This window comes from Papaver somniferum, chromosome 8 (assembly GCF_003573695.1).
Source record: "Papaver somniferum cultivar HN1 chromosome 8, ASM357369v1, whole genome shotgun sequence".
NCBI classification, from domain to species: domain Eukaryota; kingdom Viridiplantae; phylum Streptophyta; class Magnoliopsida; order Ranunculales; family Papaveraceae; genus Papaver; species Papaver somniferum.
In genome coordinates, this window is record NC_039365.1 from 34838707 (window position 1) to 34858033 (window position 19327).

The window sequence follows — 19327 nt, forward strand, 5'->3', positions numbered from 1 at the left end:
TCTTATGTTGAGCATAATCAATTGAATTGATCACCTCTTGTGTTTAGTTTGATTGTGTATTCCGATTAAATTAATCATGGGTTTACTTGTGATTAATTTGATTGAGTTTTTTGGATATAGAAAATCGTTCTCATGGTTTTTGGTGTCCAACAAAATCCTTATTTTCTTTTGAAATTAAGGTCGCTCTTGTTGTTCTTTCGGGAATGACAACCAATGGGGGAGAGTTCTTTTGAACTTTTGCTTAATGGTCATATCTTGAGGGGTGTGCGGCTGTGGAATTTTAGAGGGGTTATCTTGTATCTTTAAACTCCTTGATGAATGCATTTAGCTTCGGCTTTATGATTGCATCTAAATTAGTTGGTATGTATTTTTTTTTTCCTTTTGTTATGAAATGTGTCTCTCGGAAATTTCATTATGATCTCGTTCTTGTATGCCAATTTTATTGACAGAAAGGGGGAGAATTAATATGTAGTTCATACTACAAATACATATGGTTTTCGGATCATTGTGTAAGGGGGAGTGGTTTCCATGTGAGATGGAGTATTGACTAAGGGGGGGTGATATATATCACCATAGTATTATTGTTGAAGTGGTGATACAATTGAACTTTGATGTTGTGTAATAATACTATGACACTGTGTAACAATGATCGAGACCTATGTTTTCTCATTGTTATAGCTACGGATCTTCAACACCGGTGATGCTAAACTTACAATCTTTGGGATCATTGGAGAACTTGGAAGTGACGAAGATTTCGATGAATGTTGAATATTAGACATTTGGAATAAAAGCTACTAAAGTTTCTTTATCTTTTTTGTATTCCATATGTATTGATAGTTTTGTCACTAAAATTGGCAAAGGGGGAGATTGTTAGAGCATTGCTCGGTCGAACTCGCATACATTGCTATCTCAAGCATGTTTGTCAATGTTAGTGATCAAAACTATAAGTCTTGATTTCTAGTCTATTATAGCTAAGTTTCGGACTAGGATAGAAAGTGTAGTTGAGCTCAAGGAATTCATGGAGATTCATCATACAAGTAGAAGAACTACTCAAGGAACCGGTGGAACTTCTCGACAAAAAGATATATGAAGACTTGAACTTAACTATCACTCAAAAGTCTATCTACTCTATCTCCTACTCTTTGAGACAAGAAGTCGTATGATATATATATAGACTTGGATTATACACATGCGGTATTTCGAGCCGAGTATACCTCGCCTATCTATATCCCGAAATATGTGCTGGTAAGCTTTTCGCTTCGATCAAGTTTATCTTTACCATGTGACGAAAGTCATGATATGTTTCAATCATATTGGAAATTGCTTTGACGAGAAATGGTGTAGCAACTATATAACGTCCTCTAAGAATGTTTCAATGATTGAAATGAGAGTTTAGATTACATAACCAATGGTGGACATAAGCATTGTTGTGGAAACACATTTATGTATAAGTCATATTCCTTGAACCAAAGTTTGTGACTTTGTTGATCAAGAGAACCGGAAGAATGACGTGAGCCAAGTCCGCGAGCTCAGTCCGCGAACTGCCGAAGTTCTCAAACCCGATAATTTCTGCTGGAGTTGAAAAACTACTTGCGTGAAGCTAAGTCCGCGAACTCAGTCCACGAACCCAGTCCGCGAACCGAAGAAGTTCTCATACCCGAGAATTGCTGCTGGAGTTTGTAAACTCTGCCCGGTAACTTAAGTCCGCGAACCTAGTCTGCGAACTTGAGAAGGTTATATATCTGAAGATGATTTCTGAACTTAAACTTAAAACGACTAAGGAATGCAGTTTGCAAACCGTGGCTATAAAAGTTCATGAACCGATTCAAGTGAATCAAATCATCTTTGCATCAATTGTGTCTTGTGTAGTACATAAGATTTCCTTGCAATTGAACAACTCTCTAACTAGTTCGTTTGAAGTCATTTGAACTAGTTATGGTGAAGAAGAACGTGGTTTATATGAAATTCTCGTATGGCTAACCTTTTGGTTAACTATTGTTGAACCAACAAGTGCATACATTTGGGTACGGTTAACAAACCTAGAAGCGTGCATTGTCAAGTGTGTGTAACAAGCTAAGTTTTCGATCTAACGGTTGAGAAATATTAGCTTGAATCTAAATCAGGTTTTCATCTAACGGTGAATATTGAATGCTTTGTTACTAATCTAACATTGATTGCAAACCCTGATTTGAAAGACTATATAAAGGAGACATCTAGTATTGTGCAAAACTAATCCCCACACCTTACGTGTGATACTAGTTTGCGTGCTAGAGTCGATTCTCCTTTAACCTTTGGTTTTCTTCTTCTAAAACCAGGTTAACGACTTAAAGACTTCATTGGGATTGTGAAGCCAGACCGATACTACTTTTATCGTAGTTGTGTGATCTGATCTTGCATCTTCTATCGTACGAGTACAATCAGATTGATTGGCTTGAGATTGATATCTTCGATAGGCAAGATATAAAAAGTAGTCACAAACATCTTCGTCTCATTGTTTGTGATTCTGCAACATCTTGTTTCGGTACCATACGATTAAGATCGTTGTGAGGTGATTGATAACTCTAGGATGTTCTTCGGGAATATAAGACTGGATAATAAATTGTCTCATGTTCACCTTGATTATTATTAAAATACGGAACAAAACCTTTTAGGGTTTATCTGTGGGAGACAGATTGATCCTTTGATAGACTTGTCTGTGTGAGACAGATTTGTTTATTGTCAAAGCCTGCGATTTTGGGTCGTAGCAACTCTTAGTTGTGGGTGAGATCAGCTAATGGAATCAAGTGCGCAGTATCCTGCTGGGATCAGAGGCATAGGGAGTACAACTGTACCCTGGAGCAGTGGGAGACTGATTGGGGTTCAACTACAGTCCAGTCCGAAGTTAGCTTGGAGTAGGCTAGTGTCTGTAGCGTCTTAATACAGTGTGTGTTCAATCTGGACTAGGTCCCGGGATTTTTCTGCATTTGCGGTTTCCTCGTTAACAAAATTTCTGGTGTCTGTGTTATTTCAATTTCCGCATTATATTGTTTTATCTTTATAATTGAAATAATACAGGTTGTGCGTTAGATCATCAATTAGAGTAAACCAACCTTTGTTTGTTGATTGTCATTGATTGATCCTTGGATATTGGTCTTTGTTACCATCCAAGTTATTCCTTGCATTTGATTAGAACTCGCAGTTCCTTCTTGAGTAAATCAAATTAAGAAGAGAGATATAAACTCGTTGATATACTTTTAATTGATTGAGTCTTGTTGATTCTCTTAAAAGTATATTTGAGTTTGTCGATACAGATTGCTAAGCGAAATATTGGGTGGTGTTGTTAGACTCCCGCTTTTTCAGTTGTTTTCGTTCCCCCCACAACCACATACTGATAAAAATACAAAGGAATTGAAATGAGTTGATATCATTCTAGAAATAAAACTGAAATGAAGTTTTTGAACCAATTTATAAGGATTATGAAAGAGTTCGTTAAAAGATGGGCTAATGGTGAAAATAGGAACAAAAAGTCATTGCAATCAAGATGTAACACGTTGAGATGATAAATGAGGAGATATGTATCACATATTAGACCCTACTTCCAAAACAGACCTACGGGATTGACGGTCCACACACTAATACATTTTTCCCCAGTACCATCTTAGAAAACAGGATCATGAAGCAGAAGTTAAGAGACCTTGGACATGAATCTGTTTTCCAGCTCCTGAAGACCTATCAAACAGACTACAATCTAAAGGTGAATAGTAATTATGAACCTACTCAACACAGTCAACCTAGTCAAAACACTGAAGCTGGTACTTCTGCTCCAGTAACTATGGATGAAGATTTGGAGGACATGGCAATGTTTGGTATCTCACCATCTACTCTTTGATCTGAAACCTCAGAATATCGTGTAGAAGACGTTATTTCGAACAAGCAGATGATGTTAGAGGTGCAGAGAGAGATTCTTCCAAACGAAGGGCTCGTGAGGCTAAAGCATCGCAGGGAGCAAATGACAAAATGGATAAGATCATCGAACTTCTTGAAAAAGCGCAAGCACAAAGGGTTTCAAAGTATGAAATAGAGGAAGATTACCTTAAGAAGCACGTTGAAAACTCTACAATCTTGGCACAAACCCAACAAAAAAAAAAGCTGACTTGAAGATTCTACGCCAAAATACGAATGAAGTAGAGGATTGGGAGAAACCCCTCTATGAAAAATGGACGAACGAGATTTTGGTCCGTAATGGCTTAGAACTTATCCCCTAAATTAAAGTGATTTGTTAGTAATAAATTAAGTTAATTAGAAGTTCATATTTAAGTTTTAATTAGAAGTAGAATCATAATTCAAATGTACTTTTTTTAATTTTTGGAAGTAGAATTTTGATTTCAATGTATAGGATGTAAAATGATAGAATGTAAAATGATAAGGCACCACGTGGTATTGTTTGTGAAAAAAGGTTATTAACGTGAGAATTAAATGATTTGCACAACATTAAAACAATTTCAATCACTAAATTACCAGGCATTATCAAATCGCAAGAGAAAAGCACTCTTAAGCATAGAGAGAAGGGTCGGATAGCCTCGGAGTAGGGACAACTACAAGTGGCTCTGCTTTCTTCAAAACAATTCCAAACTTCTCGTCGAGATTTAACTTAGCAGAGTCGGGCATATTCCATTCAAACAAATGCAGAAGGGTCGCTAATTCATACATAACCATTCTCTCGGCCATAGCTATTCCCGCACATATTCTTCTGCCTGATCCGAACGGAAAATACTTGAAGTCGTTACTACTAAAATCAAATTTTTCGTTGAAAAATCTATCTGGGTTGAACTCTGTCAGGTTTACCCAAATTGAAGGATCTCTATGTATTTCCCACACATTAATGAAAACCCTTGCCCCTTTTGGGATGAAATAACCGCCCACGGTGCAGGATGAGCTTGGATAATGAGGGACCAGGAGTGGGAGCGCTGGGTGCAGACGTAACACCTCTTTCATTACAGATTGTAAGTAGTGAAGTTGAGGGAGGTGTGATTCTTCTACACTCTTATCTTTACCTACAACTCTATCCAATTCCTCTTGAGCCTTTCTTATTGTTTCCGATTTGTTCATCAACTCGGTAATTCCCCATTTGACTGTGTTTGACGTTGTTTCTGTTTTGTTCCCCCCACAACCATATCCTGATCAAAACACAAATGAATTTAAATGAGTTGATATTGTCCTAGAAATACAACTGAAATGAAGTTTTTGAACCAATTTATAAGGAGCATCATACCATTAGTAAGGCCTTGAGATGATTCATTGTAAATGGCACTTTAAATTTTTTTTTCGCTTCAACAAAAGCTGCAGAAAATCCTTACTATCATGACTCTCTTCTTTACCTTGTTCCATTTTTAGGCATTGCTCTATCATTGAATCAAATATTCTATCAAACCTTAAAAGCTGAACATGTATGTTTTTTTTAATTCCTTGTATATCGAACCGAGCCAAACTTGGAAAAAAGTCTGAAAAATTAGGTGCTCCTATATGTGCAGTCATCTCAGAAACAACTTGTTTCAATTCTGCACCGACTTTAGTACGGTCATCACCCTTTAAAGTGCCACCCCAGATCATGCTCGTAATCACGTTAAGTATAGTCAAAAACATTTGTTCACCAACATCAACGGGAGATCCAGTCTTGCTATGAACATGTTGCACCAATCTTCTTACCTATTGAAATCAATCAAAATATTGAATTTCCAGCATACTTCCCAGGTGCCCAGCAACGGAATCATTACATAGAAATTAGGTGAATTTCCCAGATATTTTTAAAACATGGTTCTAATGGACGAGTAAAAATTAGTATGGGTGAAATGGACACCAAAAAAAAATAGCAAGAATGAATCTGGATTCTGTTGGATTAACTTCAACATAGAAGTCACTAACAAGCTGGTTAAGACAAGATTAGGAAATTGATGTAATCCTAAGGGAATTAGAAGTCATCTAGTTCTAAGAAAAGGAAAGACATGTAATAAGGTAATAGGACTAGGAAAAGGAATTCATAGTTATATATATATATATGATCACCAAAGTTGTGGTTGATCATATGAGCAAGATTAGAGCTTGTGTTTAGTTTTGAGAGATTTTCTAAACATCAATAAAGAGAGTTGTCTTTATATAAGCTAAGTTTCATCTTGCAGTTGCCATTAATTGGTACCAGAGCGTGTTTCTGAGCCATGGAAAACGAAACAACCATTATGGGTGAAAAATAGTTCACGCCACCATCAATACAAGTTCCAATCCTCAACGCCACAAACTACACAGTATGGGCCATGAGAATGAAGGTACTGATGAAAATCTACAAAGTTTGGGAAACAATTGATCGTGGTACATTGGACCCAGACAAAAACAATGTTTCCATTGGATTACTCTTTCAAGCGATACCAGAATGTCTTGTTCTACAAGTTGGTGAACAGGAAACTTCAAAGAAAATTTGGGATGCAATAAAGGCACGTAATCTCGGAGCTGATCGAGTTAAAGGTGCCCGTCTGCAAACCTTAATGTCTGAATTTGAAAGAGTGAAGATGAAAGACACTGATACTATTGATAGCTTTGCAGGAAAGCTATCAGAGATAGCCTCAAAAGCTGCGTCACTTGGACAATCCATTGATGAAGATAAACTGGTAAAGAAGTTTCTCAATAGTTTACCAAGATCCAAGTATATTCATATCATAGCTTCTCTCGAACAAGTCTTAGATTTAAAGAAGACTAGCTATGAAGATATAATTGGAAGATTGAAAGCATATGAAGAGAGAATCCTTGATGAAGAAAACAATAGAGAAATTCAAGGAAAACTCTTGTACACAAACTCTTACCAACAAAACACTGCGACAAGAGGAAGAGGTCGTGGAAGAGGTGGTAGAGTAAACAGAGGACGAGGAAGGGGAGGAAGGTTTAACTCACAAGATAGAACAACAAGTAAGAATGATCAAAACCAAGGGAAAGAAAAGAAGGATAGATCAAACACTATTTGTTACAGATGTGATAAACCAGGACACTTCTCCTCTGTATGCCCTGAAAGAATACAAAAGATGGAAGAAGCAAACAAGAATGAAACAACGGAAGAAGATACATCTCTTTTCATTCACGAAGTTGTATTCTTAAACGAAGGGAAACTAATACCAAAGAACTACGAATCAAAGGATGGAGAAGAAGGAATCTGGTATTTAGATAATGGAGCCAGCAATCACATGACTGGTAAGAGACACTACTTTTCTGAACTCAATGAGAAAATCAAAGGACAAGTGAAGTTTGGGGATGGATCTTCTGTATAAATTGAATGGAAAGGATCAATTCTATTTCAGAGCAAGACCGGAGAACAAAAGCTTTTCACAAACATATACTTCATCCCAAACTTACAAAGAAACATTCTAAGTTTAGGACAAGCTACATAAGTTGGATATGATGTTAGAATGCGACAAGATTATCTAACAGTTCATGACCCAAGTGGAAGACTTTTAGTTAGAGTCTCACGCTCACAGAATATACTCTACAAAATAAGTCTCATGATTGGAAGGCCATTGTGTCTGAATATGAGACTAGAAGATCAGACATGGAAGTGGCATGCAAGGTTAGGACACATAAGTTTCAGAACCTTAAAAACTATGTCTAAGAAAAAGATGGTTCGAGGGCTACCACAGATAAACGATGAATCAAGGATCTGTGAATCATGTTTAGTTGGGAAACAAACGCGTCAAGGTTTTCCAAAAGCAACAACATTCAGAGTGGTAGTAAGTCGTGACGTGGTGTTTGATGAGACAACACATTGGAACTGGATAGAAACAACCAATGAATCGAGAAGGGATCCAGATATGTTTCACATGATATGGGGTCAAGTAATTGATGAAGGAGAAGGACCCATAACCATCAACACTGAAGAGAATCACTATGATAATCAAGAAGAAGAAGAGAATATTGAAAACATTGAGAATAACGTAGAAGAAGAAGAAGAAGAAAACCAAGAAGCTCAAGCTATTCCACCACTGCGAAAATCAACAAGACAGATACAAAAGCCACAGTATCGGAATGATTATGTTCTTCAAGCTGCAGAAGAATGTGAGATTATGCTACTTTCTGTTAATGATGAACCAAGGAATTTTCAGGAAGCAAAGGTCTCGACTAAATGGACACAAGCATGTAGAGAAGAAATTATTTCAATCAACAGAAACAAGACTTGATTTCTAGTTGATAAGCCAGGAGGGGTAAAAGTGATTCGTCTTAAGTGGATCTTCAAGGTTAAAAGAAATGTTGATGGAACTATTAACAAATATAAGGCAAGACTTGTAGCTAAGGGATACGTTCAAGAATCAGGCATAGACTTTGATGAAGTTTTCGCACCAGTTGCTAGACTAGAGACAATTCGTCTCTTAATAGCAGAAGCTGCATCAAACTCATGGGAAATTCACCACTTAGACGTTAAGACAGCATTCTTACATGGTGAATTGCGAGAAGATGTGTATGTTGAACAACCAGAAGGTTTTGAAGTAAAAGGACAAGGGCATAAGGTTTATAAGTTATCAAAAGATCTATATGGTCTAAGACAAGCTCCTCGAGCCTAGAATATAAAGTTAGATCAAATCTTAAGAGAAATCAGATTTGTTAAGTGCTCTAAAGAAACATCAGTATACAGAAGAGAAGAAAAGGGAACGCTTCTTGTGATTGCAGTCTATGTAGATGATCTATTTTTGACTGGCAACTCTCTTAAGGTGATCAATGAGTTCAAGAAAGAAATGTCATCAAAGTTTGAGATGTCAGACCTCGGAAAACTCACTTATTACCTTGGCATAGAAGTCCATCAAGGAGTAGATGGGATTCAGATTAAACAAGAAGCTTATGCAAGGAGAATTATGAAAGAAGAAGGACTTGAAACTTGTAATCCAACGAAGATACCAATGGAGTTTGGACTTAAAGTTTCAAAGGCACAGAAGAAGCTGAGATTGATCCAACAAGTTATAGAAGAAACGTTGGATGTCTTAGATACTTGTTACACACAAGACCAGACTTGGCTTTCTCTGTGGGAGTATCAAGCCATTATATGCAGAGTCCACGCAAGTCTCATGGTGATGTAATAAAGCAGATATTAAGATATCTAAGAGGAACAATCAGCTGTGGATTGAAGTATGGTCGAGGAGGATCAAAAGGAATTGTTGGGTATAGTGACAACAATCATAATATTGACCAAGATGAAAGAAAAGGTACAACTGGTCATATATTTTATCTAGGTGAAACACCTATTACATGGTGTTCACAGAAGCAAGACACTGTAGCCCTCTCATCCTGTGAAGCTGAGTTTATGGCCGCAACAAAAGCAGCTAAACAATCAATATGTCTTTAAGAATTATTGGGTGAAATCAAAGGAAGAGAACCTGAAAAAGTTCTCATCAAGATTGATAATAAGTCTGCAATTGCACTCACTAAAAATCCGGTGTTTCATGGGAAGACGAAACACATTCACAAAAGGTATCATTTCATACGAGAATGCATCGAGAAGGAGGTCATTAACGTAGAACACATACCAGGAACTGAGTAGAAAGCAGATATATTGACAAAGGCATTAGCTCGGATCAAGTTTGAAGAAATGAGACAACTGATTGGAGTACAAGATATGTCACGGGTAAGGTTGAAGCTTAACGGGGAGAATGTTGGATTAACTTCAACATAGAAGTCACTAACAAGCTGGTTAGGACAAGATTAGGAAATTGATGTAATCCTAAGGGAATTAGAAGTCATCTAGTTCTAAGAAAAGGAAAGACATGTAATAAGGTAATAGGACTAGGAAAAGGAATTCATAGTTCTATATATATATGATCACCAAAGTTGTGGTTGATCATATGAGCAAGATTAGAGCTTGTGTTTAATTTTGAGAGATTTTCTAAACATCAATAAAGAGAGTTGTCTTTATATAAGCTAAGTTTCATCTTGCAGTTTCCATTAATTGGTATCAGAGCTTGTCTACACCGAGCCATGGGAGATGAGAGCACCATCATACGTACAAGATTTTTCACAAGCACAGTTGAAGCTTAAGGGGTAGAATGTTGGATTAACTTCAACATAGAAGTCACTAACAAGCTGGTTAGGACAAGATTAGGAAATTGATGTAATCCTAAGGGAATTAGAAGTCATCTAGTTCTAAGAAAAGGAAAGACATGTAATAAGGTAATAGAACTAGGAAAAGGAATTCATAGTTCTATATATATATGATCACCAAAGTTGTGGTTGATCATATGAGCAAGATTAGAGCTTGTGTTTAGTTTTGAGAGATTTTCTAAACATCAATAAAGAGAGTTGTCTTTATATAAGCTAAGTTTCATCTTGCAGTTGCCATTAGACTCATCATGGCTTAAACTTAAAATAACGAGGGTGAAACTTGATGCATCCTGATGTAAATTAAAAATAAGAAAAAATATTTGAAAATGGATATGATGAAACTGTTTACATCCTGGCTATTTTTACATCGTCCATTTAAACAATATCAAATTTGTCTTTTTCATCCAGAAATGATTGTTATTGGGTTAATTGACCAATTTTGTGATCATTATAGCACTTACGTGTTCGGAAAATTCTAAACAAACCATAGGAAATCGCATAGTGACAAAGAAGCTTTGAGAGGCTTGGATTTAAATTTTTGGGTTATATGTCATTCACAACATACATTTTACTTATATTCTTATTCTTACACCTTATTTACATTGGGATCAGATTTTTTTTTCGTCAATTTCTCACGGAACGTTGTATCAAATTCTCTATCACTAGGAGCAAGGACTATGGGGATTGAGAGTCTCTTTTCAAAATGAAAGACTTGGTCAAGTTTGGTTCTAGTATTCACCTTCTATTTCGATTGAAGGGGTGAGTGAAAGGCTTTACTATACGTCTAACAACTTGTCTTATGGAACTAAAACGGAAAAAGAACAATAAATAAATAGTTTACCTTATGTAACTAAAAAATAATTATATTGCCTTATGAAACTAAAATGAAAAGAAAACGACAAAAGTTCCGTTTTGCCTTATAAAACTAAAATGAAGAAAAGAAAAATAATAATAAAAAGAAAAAGGTAAACAGTCGGCGTGTAATCTATCATCCCTCTGCTCCGTGGTGGATTTCTCTTTTTTATTTTGAAAGGAATAAACTCTAAAACTGTCTATCCCATGAATCTTGCTCCAAAACTTGGTTTACACAATAATGGAAAAAAACTCAAAAAATTAGAAAATATATAAATCAAATCAAAGTTACCTCTTTATGACGAAGTGAATGAACTGCATCCATAGAATGATTACTAAGCATTTCTCGTACGCAAACTTTTCTTAACATTCTCCACTCTGGTCCATACGGTAACCATGCAATATCTTGACCACCATAAGTGATAGTTCTACCAGCCACAGGAACATCATGGTTGGCAAATGTCGTGTCGTGATCTTTCAATACTTCCTTAGCCAGAGATGGTGAACTAATTACAATACCCAACTTGTTACCAAGTTGAAGTTTAAAAATTGGCCCAAACTTTTGAGCTAAAGCAGTAAAATAAGTATGTAGCTCGGGATCTAGAAAAGGTAAGCTGCCGAGTATTGGCAAGCCACGAGGACCCGGTGGTAACTGTTGGTTTGGGTTCTTCTTTTTGATCATCCATTTGATGCTAAAGAAGATGGAGAAAACTAAAATGAGTACTGAGAGGAAGAAAGTTTGATTAGACGTAAAAGTTGCAATTGCGCGTAGAAAGTTGGATGCGCTTGTTTTGTTCATAATTTTTGCTCCCATGGGTTTCAAGAGAAATAGAGAAGTGATTATGCCGTACGTATAAGTTGGATCTCTTCTCCCTATATGTGTTTAGGAATATGGATGAGTGGAGGTTTTTGATTATGCCGTACGTAACAACATTATGTCGGGCCCCACTTTCAGTCGTTTTCTGACACAGGTGAACCGCAGGTCGGATATTTCATCGCAGACATTAAAATTTTCAACAAACAAAAAGAACCCGTAATCTGACTTAATTCACAGTGGAAAAGGCCTAAATTCGGTCAGTATGGTATTACAATTTGAGACCAGCAGCTCGGGAAGAATTGCCAGTCAGAGACCAATTTGAAAGTTCACAGCCGGGAGGCCGGACGAGCCACCGTCTGTATAGACCTTGGTGGTGGTGGTAATCAAGAAGGATTACCCACATGATGCAATGTCATGAAACCCGGAACGCCAATCAGACAATCAGCCACAAATTGCGCAAAGGCGGTGTAGTTACAGACAAACTTTAGTAAATGAGAAGGAAACAAATTGCATCAAATTAATTACAACCACCAAACAAATGAGAAACGATTTCCTAAGCATAGAGAGACGGGTCTGATAGACGCGGAGTAGGGACAGCTACCAGTGGTTCTGCTTTCTTCAGTACAATTCCAAACTTTTCGTCGAGATTCAACTTACCAGAGCTGGGCATATTCCATTCAAACAAATGCACAAGGGTTGCTAGTTCAAACATAACCATTCTCTCGGCCATAGTTATTCCTGCACATATCCTTCGGCCTGATCCGAACGGGAAATACTTGAAGTCGTTACCACTGAAATCACATTCACCATTGAGAAATCTATCTGGGTTGAACTCTGTTGGGTTTACCCAAATTGTAGGATCTCTATGTATCGCCCACACGTTAACGAAAACTCTTGACCCTTTCGGGATGAAATAACCGCCCACAGTGCAAGATGAGCTCGGACAATGAGGGACCAAGAGTGGGAGCGCTGGATGTAAGCGCAACACCTCTTTCATTACAGACTGCAAGTAGTGAAGTTGAGGCAGGTGTGATTCTTCTACACTCTTATCTTTGCCTACAACTCTATCCAATTCCTCTTGTGCTTTTCTCATTGTTTCTGGTTTATTCATCAGCTCGGCTATTCCCCACTCAACTGTGTTTGACGTTGTTTCCGTTCCACCCACAACCATATCCTGTTCAAAATGCAAATGAAATGAAATGAGTCGAGATCGATCTAAAAATAGAACTTAACAAATCAGTTTCTGTACCAATTTATAAGAAGCACCATACCATTAGTAGGGACTTGAGGTGATTCATTGTGAATGGCACTTTGGAATCTTCGTCATCCTTCAACTTCAACAGAAGTTGCAGAAAATCTTTGCTACTCTCTTCTTCACCTTCTTCAGTTTTTAGGCGCTGCTCTATCAACGAATCAAATATTTTATCAAACCTTAAAAACTGTACATGTATCTTCTTTTCAATTCCTTGTACATCAAACCGAGCCAAACTTGGAAAAAAGTCTGAAACATTAGGTGCACCCAGAAGTACAGTCATCTCAGAAACAACTTGTCTAAAATCTGCACCTATTTTAGTTCGACCATCACCCTTTAATGTACCTCCCCACATCATGCTCGTAATCACGTTAAGTATAGTCAAAAACATTTGTTCACCAACATCAACTGGAGACCCAATCTTGCTATGAATATGTTGCACCAATCTTCTTACCTATTGAAATCCATCAAAGAAGATAAGTTCAGCACTTTTCCTGACAACCGAAATTAGAATAATTATAGTAAAGTGGTAAAATCATTGGGTGTCGAATAGACCTCAGCTCAAAATTCGTGAGCACCTAAATCGTATTAAACCATTGTCAATAGACTATATTATTAGCACTGATTTACATCACATAATACTTTTGTTCTTATTCTTCACCTTATTTACACCAAATTTGGGATCTAATTTACTGTATTTCCTCACCTTATCCTCAGTTCCTCACATTATACTGTATCCATTTCTCTAACACTGCCAGAAACTGGGTTTACATTTTGAAAGGAAACAGATTCAAGAACTTAGAAAGAAATCAAATCAAATTACCTCTTTATGACGAAGTGAATGAACTGCATCCATGGAATGATTACTAAGCATTTCTCGAACACAAACTTTTCTCAACATTCTCCATTCCGGTCCATAAGGTGTCCATACAATATCTTGACCACCATAAGTAACAGCTCTACCAGCCACAGGAACATCACGATTGGCAAATATCGTGTCGTGATCCTTCAATACTTCTTTAGCTAGAGATGGTGAACTAATTACAATACCCAGTTTATTACCAAGTTGAAGCTTATAAATTGGACCAAATTTCTGAACTAAATCAGCAAAATAAGTATGTAGCTCAGGATCTAAAAAGGGTAAGCTGCCGAGTAACGGTACGCCACGAGGACCCGGTGGTAACTGTTGGTTTGGGTTCTTCTTATTGAGTATCCATCTGATGCTAAGAAGGATTGAGAAAACTAAAATGGGTATTGACAGATAGAAAGTTGACCTGATATTTGGATTGTCATTATGAATTAGACTAGATGTGTAGGTTGTAATGGTTTGGAGGAAGCTGAATGCTCTTGTTTTCATCATAATTTTTGCTCCTATGGGTTTTGAGAGAAACAGAGAAGTGATCTTTCTTTTATCTCTTTTTCTGAGTTCTCTCTAAATGTGTACCAGATGAGAAATGCTGCAAGGAGATAAAGTGGAGGTTTTTAACTTTATTGCAACTAGACAGAATCATCTTGCCAATGGAAACCCGGGAAAAGTAAGGTTTTGGATTTTATTGGACATGAGAGGAATCTTTTTGGCAATAGAAGCCGGACCTATATTTTTGTTTTATTGGTAAATTCTATTTCATTCGGACTTACCGACACCTAGATGGACGGTGGTGTTTGGACGGCATTGCATTTGTTGAAAGGGAATCAGACGAGAATTTCTCAAAGGTATACAAAGGTATCAAAACTTGTATAATGACAAAAGAAGACAACACAGGGCTATGTTTATTTATTCATATTTTTCAGATTCAGAATGCTGTTTATATAATAAAAGATAATGCTGGTGTGGTGTTGAAGTTCTTAAAGATATTATTTTTTAATACTTCCAAACAAATTCAATATAGTAAAAGCAATACCTGGAGTTGGAAGGACTTACCTGTTTCGCAATGGACCACTCCGTGGCCTAAGATGGTAAGATGATAAGCCAGCCACTGAAATACCTTAAATGGGACATCTGACAGAAAACAATAATGAACTGTGCGAGGAAGGTTAATATTTCTGGGAAACCATATGGTACTGGCATTACATAAGTGACACAAGTCTTACATTCAATAGTACAACAATTGGTACAAAATCATGATTGAATATGAATATTTCTGAACTTAATCATAATCTGAAGGGCAATCCACGCATTCAAAAGATAAATTCTCTAACCATGAATCATCTAAGAGAACGGATGACGATTCTGACTCTGTTGGCCATTCAGAACTAACATCTATCTCATCATAAATGACTGGTTTAGATTTCCCACCCCTAGTTTGAGTAATAGCCTGCAACTGCAAATTGCAGTGTACAAAAACCAAGTCATTGAACTTCTCTTGCTCCATCCTGTTTCTCTTTTTGGTATGTATGTTCTCGAAGGTGCTCCAATTCCATCTGCACCAGTAAGAACTGCAAGGCTGACAAAGTATCCGTAATGCAGCTTTTTGCAACGTAGGGACTTCATAACCATACCCTGCCCACCAGTCACCTGAGAATGGATAATCACCAATTAAACAAAATAGCGTATATTTCAAGAATTTAAGGAGACACTGAAATCAGGAAGGATGCCAGGAACAAGACGTGCTTGCAATCAAAACACTAGATGGGGTCATCATGGTCAGTCTAGAGTCTTTAGACTGACAAACACACACACATACACAGGCACACAGACAGAAAACAAAAAGAAGAAAAAAAAACATATTCATCTGAGATGTGGAATTATTAGCCATGCGCACCGCAACCATATATTTTCTAGTCAGGGAAAGTTACTTGTGTATGTTGGTGAATAGGAGCATGATTTAAGAGTGTTAAATGCAAAATGACCCATGTTTAATGTCAGGCATGAAAACGTACCATAATTGACAGTTGTTATTTTGGGTATAACATAATATGGTCGAAGTTCCCCATTTCTTTAACTATCTAAACATTCAATTGTTACAATATATAGACATCCTTGATGAAATCACAATAACGTGTGCACTAAAACTGTGTAACAGCAAATCAATTTCATCTTCCCGGCCTTCACCATTAAAATTAGAATTCTTCCTAGGAGATGAAAAGCTAACATGCTGAAACAGAAAAAAAACTTCAGAGTTCAATAGTTACGAAACAAACCTGGGGAATTGAGCGTCCTTCCCAGAACTGCAAATTCACTTCCGAGAGCTCCTTGTGCATTGATATACATAGGGTGTTCCCTAGTGAATTCAGTTTTATCTTTATCTCCAATAACCATCTTCATCATGGCCTCTTGAAAACCGTTCCTCATCTTCAAATCAATCTTAAAACTTGGGTTATAAAATATAGAGGGATTAAGAAAAGCTGCAGCTGCATGCAAGGGAGACTGGAACTGCATATTCCATCTTTCATCAATAATGTCCCAAATTGGTTTATATTTTCCTTCAAGGCCATTATAATAAGCCTTGATTTGAACTTTTGCCCTGTCAATACCCTCGTATATGTAACCCATAGCAGGCATATCCCCTTCTACAATCCTCAAAACTTTAACAAGTGGATCTGACACATTCAAGGCTTCATGTGCCAACTTCCAAAACTTATCTAAATACAAAAGTGACTTAATCGCTTGGGCATCGTGTCTTCTACTGTACGCAGATGATAACCAGTCTGTATGTGAGAACATATGCTTTAAATTGTCCTCTTCAACCACAATCGATCTTAACGACAAGAAATGGGTCACAAATCTAGTTATTCTTGGTCTAAGCAACTCTCTTCCACCAGTAAACTTTCTCATCATGTTCAGTACCCATGCATGGCTATATATGTATCTGGTGATAGTCCCTGCTTCCTCCAATACCTCACTCACCCATTCTAGCTTACTGATATCTTCAAGCATTTTATCGATGCACTGAGAAGCACACGGAGACCAAAACAATGAAGTGTATTTGGACATGAGAAGTCGTCCAGCATAAAGATAACTAGCTGCACTATCTGTAATTACTTGAACAACATTTTCCACCCCTATCTCCAAAACAACTGACTCCAGCAGCCCAAACAAGAACTGAGCATCATCGGCATGGGCTGAAATATCAACCGACTTAAGAAAGAACGTGCCTTTTGGACAGGTAACAGAAAATACTACAAGGGATTTGGTGCTGCCATCTGACCAGCTATCAGACAATATTGTACAACCAGTTTCTGTTAACGCATCCCTAAAGTTCTTACAGCTATCAGCGATTTCACATTTCGCCTTTTCCAAGAGGGAGGATCTCAAATTCTCATAACTTGGGCCCTTGTACCCTACTCCACAATCCGCTACAGCATTCACCATTTCCTGATAATACATTGATTTAGAAGCACTAAAAGGAATAGAGTTATGAAAGAAAAACAAAGCGATCTTTTTATCAGCGTAGTCATGCTTTTTCTTTTCAGCATCCTCGACGTCGGGATGGGCACTAGGTGAAGGGCGTGGAAATAACAAAGGAGGACAGGTGCTACCATTTTGCCCACTGGATGCAGGATTGGGGCGGAAACCATCACTATCTGAAGAGCTATTTTCTGGAGCATTATTGATTGCATAATCATCTACCGTAGATTTTTTCGGATTTTTCTGTTTCTTAGGAGTTCTTACGATTTGTCGTATCGCATCCCTCACATTATCTGGAACCTCGGTGCACGGCACTATGTCTTTGTTCTTGATTTGTGCCAAATGAAATTTCATGCGATAAACACCTCCGCTATATTCTCTTTGACAATAGTTACATCTAACTTTCTGTTTTGCTGGATCAATCAAAACACAGTGCTCCCAACACGCATCTCTTCCTCTGACCATAGTCCTGCAATAATTAATGACATTTAGCTTGATCAAACTTTTGCAGCAAAACAAGATAAACAACTACACCCATGGAGGAATAAGTGCACCCTTTGACTAATCTACCTTTATTTGTGCAATAATTAGCAATTGCGAAAAACAGTCTACCACTCTATCAGTCTATCTGCATTTTCATTCTTCACAAGTGGAAGAATTTACTCCTACACCATTTATTTTAACGGGTCATTTTAGCAGGTACGTTTATATACTACTAAGGAGAACAATAGTACTACTTGCAAGGGGAACTGGTAATTCCTTCAACGACTAGGAAACAAGGAAAGTTTAAAATTAGAAACACGATTCGACTTTCCAAAGTCGCTTTCTTGTACAAGTATTCTCACTCATTAACTTATTGCTCCATGACCCATCCTAGGTATAGAAAGAATCAGCCACAGGATTTCTAGTTGAGCTTATTAGACCCTTAGGGGATATATTTTGAAGCATTGAAGCCATTACAACAACTTACTCCCAATGTTTTAGTATCAACACTCACATTTCCCCCACTAAAACTTGTTTACAGTGACCTAACCTATGAAAATGAATTTCAAACTAAAAAAACAAATGAAGAACTCTTTACTTATGCCTAATATTCAAAAAAATAAAAAATAAAAAAATGTCATACTCAGTGAAAGATGAGTTAAATCGTGTAAAACTTCTTCAAATTTACACTTGAGATCAAAACTAGATTTAATGGTAAATGCAAAATCAGTGGCATTTTTATATTTTACCCTGTTGTAGTACTGTATTAACGATTTTTACATGGCATCTCCAAAACCCTAGTAATAAAGGGGGAAATGAAAGAGAGAGATTTTACCTGATTTTGAAAGAGACGGAAATGCGTGAGGAGGTTGTTGATGGAATTCTGAGTTTCTTCTTGAAGAAGCTGATGAGAGAATAAAGAGAAGCTCAGGCAAAGATTGTCCGAAACTCTCAGGTGGAAGACGATGAGGCGAGGAAATTGAAAACCACGGCGATATTAATGGAAAACCAGACTCAAGAGTAGTATAATCGTACTTGTATGTCACGTGCGCGTGATTGTGGAGGAGGGTAAGTGGTGCTAGCGTGAGCATGACAATATGATGGGCGCATTTCCAATGGACTACATTTGGGTCTTGAATCTGACTTCCTTGTTTTTGTTTTTTTAAGGCCCAAACTAACAAAATTAAAGAAGAAAAGAAAGCTTACTTTGCAATAGGTGGGTGGTATCAGAGGGAGGATAGATGATGTACCATATTCTTCGGATATGTGGTTAGAGACATCATGAGCTGCTAAGGCATGTGCCACAGCAGGGACGGACGGATATATGGGGAGCTAATCTGGATTTAAGCCTGGGTCAGTCCCCAAGTCCACAAGCTTGAAAAAAAAAAATCCTAATTGTGGGGCTTGATCAGTTCTTCCAACTCAGGCCTCACAAAAATCTCATGGACCCGTCTTTGTGCAACAGACCGAAACT

At 37.4% G+C, this 19327-nt stretch overlaps 2 protein-coding genes and 1 pseudogene across 2 annotated transcripts; all 3 read right to left on the reverse strand.

Moving 5' to 3' along the window:
- Nucleotides 1–4530: 4530 nt before the first annotated feature.
- Nucleotides 4531–11861, reverse strand: LOC113305655 (annotated as a pseudogene).
- Nucleotides 11862–11981: 120 nt separating this feature from the next.
- LOC113305654 (flavonoid 3'-monooxygenase-like) lies at nt 11982–14528 on the reverse strand. The gene is made up of 3 exons (XM_026554672.1): nt 13846–14528; nt 13042–13476; nt 11982–12944 (listed from the first exon to the last, which is right to left on the reverse strand). The coding sequence occupies exons 1-3, from the start codon at nt 14380–14382 to the stop codon at nt 12324–12326; spliced, it is 1593 nt and encodes a 530-aa protein (XP_026410457.1). The 5' UTR covers nt 14383–14528; the 3' UTR covers nt 11982–12323.
- Nucleotides 14529–15045: 517 nt separating this feature from the next.
- Nucleotides 15046–18854, reverse strand: LOC113306968. The gene is made up of 3 exons (XM_026555890.1): nt 18689–18854; nt 16164–17839; nt 15046–15537 (listed from the first exon to the last, which is right to left on the reverse strand). The coding sequence occupies exons 2-3, from the start codon at nt 17833–17835 to the stop codon at nt 15170–15172; spliced, it is 2040 nt and encodes a 679-aa protein (XP_026411675.1). The 5' UTR covers nt 17836–17839; nt 18689–18854; the 3' UTR covers nt 15046–15169.
- Between the last annotated feature and the right edge of the window lie 473 nt (nt 18855–19327).